General features: G+C 71.4%; 1 protein-coding gene across 1 annotated transcript in view; it reads left to right on the top strand.

The window, feature by feature from the left end:
- Nucleotides 1-228, top strand: part of HGS (hepatocyte growth factor-regulated tyrosine kinase substrate) — a gene marked incomplete at both ends in the record, with an annotated part of 5,491 nt that extends 5,263 nt beyond the window's left edge. Inside the window, 2 exon segments of the mRNA XM_010187970.1 lie at nucleotides 1-42; nucleotides 160-228. The exon segment at nucleotides 1-42 is cut by the window's left edge and continues 37 nt beyond it. Of these exon segments, the coding sequence (XP_010186272.1) occupies nucleotides 1-42; nucleotides 160-228 (111 nt within the window).
- Between the last annotated feature and the right edge of the window lie 6 nt (nucleotides 229-234).

Consider the following 234-nt stretch of genomic DNA (forward strand, 5'->3'; position numbering starts at 1 on the left):
CGCAGCTGCTGGAGCTCCTCAACCAGCTGGACGAGCGCAGGCGTACGTGGGGGTGTCCCGGGGGGAGCGGGTGGCTGCCAGGGCTTCACTTGAGCCGGCGCGGCGCAGGGGGGTGCTGTGCCCCGAGGGGGTTCCTGAAGCCGCCCCTTCCCTCCCCAGTGTACTACGAAGGCCTGCAGGACAAACTGGCCCAGATTCGGGATGCGCGCGGGGCCCTGAACGCGCTGCGCGAGG

The sequence above is a fragment of the Mesitornis unicolor genome, unplaced genomic scaffold (assembly GCF_000695765.1).
Source record: "Mesitornis unicolor isolate BGI_N332 unplaced genomic scaffold, ASM69576v1 scaffold34327, whole genome shotgun sequence".
Lineage (NCBI taxonomy): Eukaryota > Metazoa > Chordata > Aves > Mesitornithiformes > Mesitornithidae > Mesitornis > Mesitornis unicolor.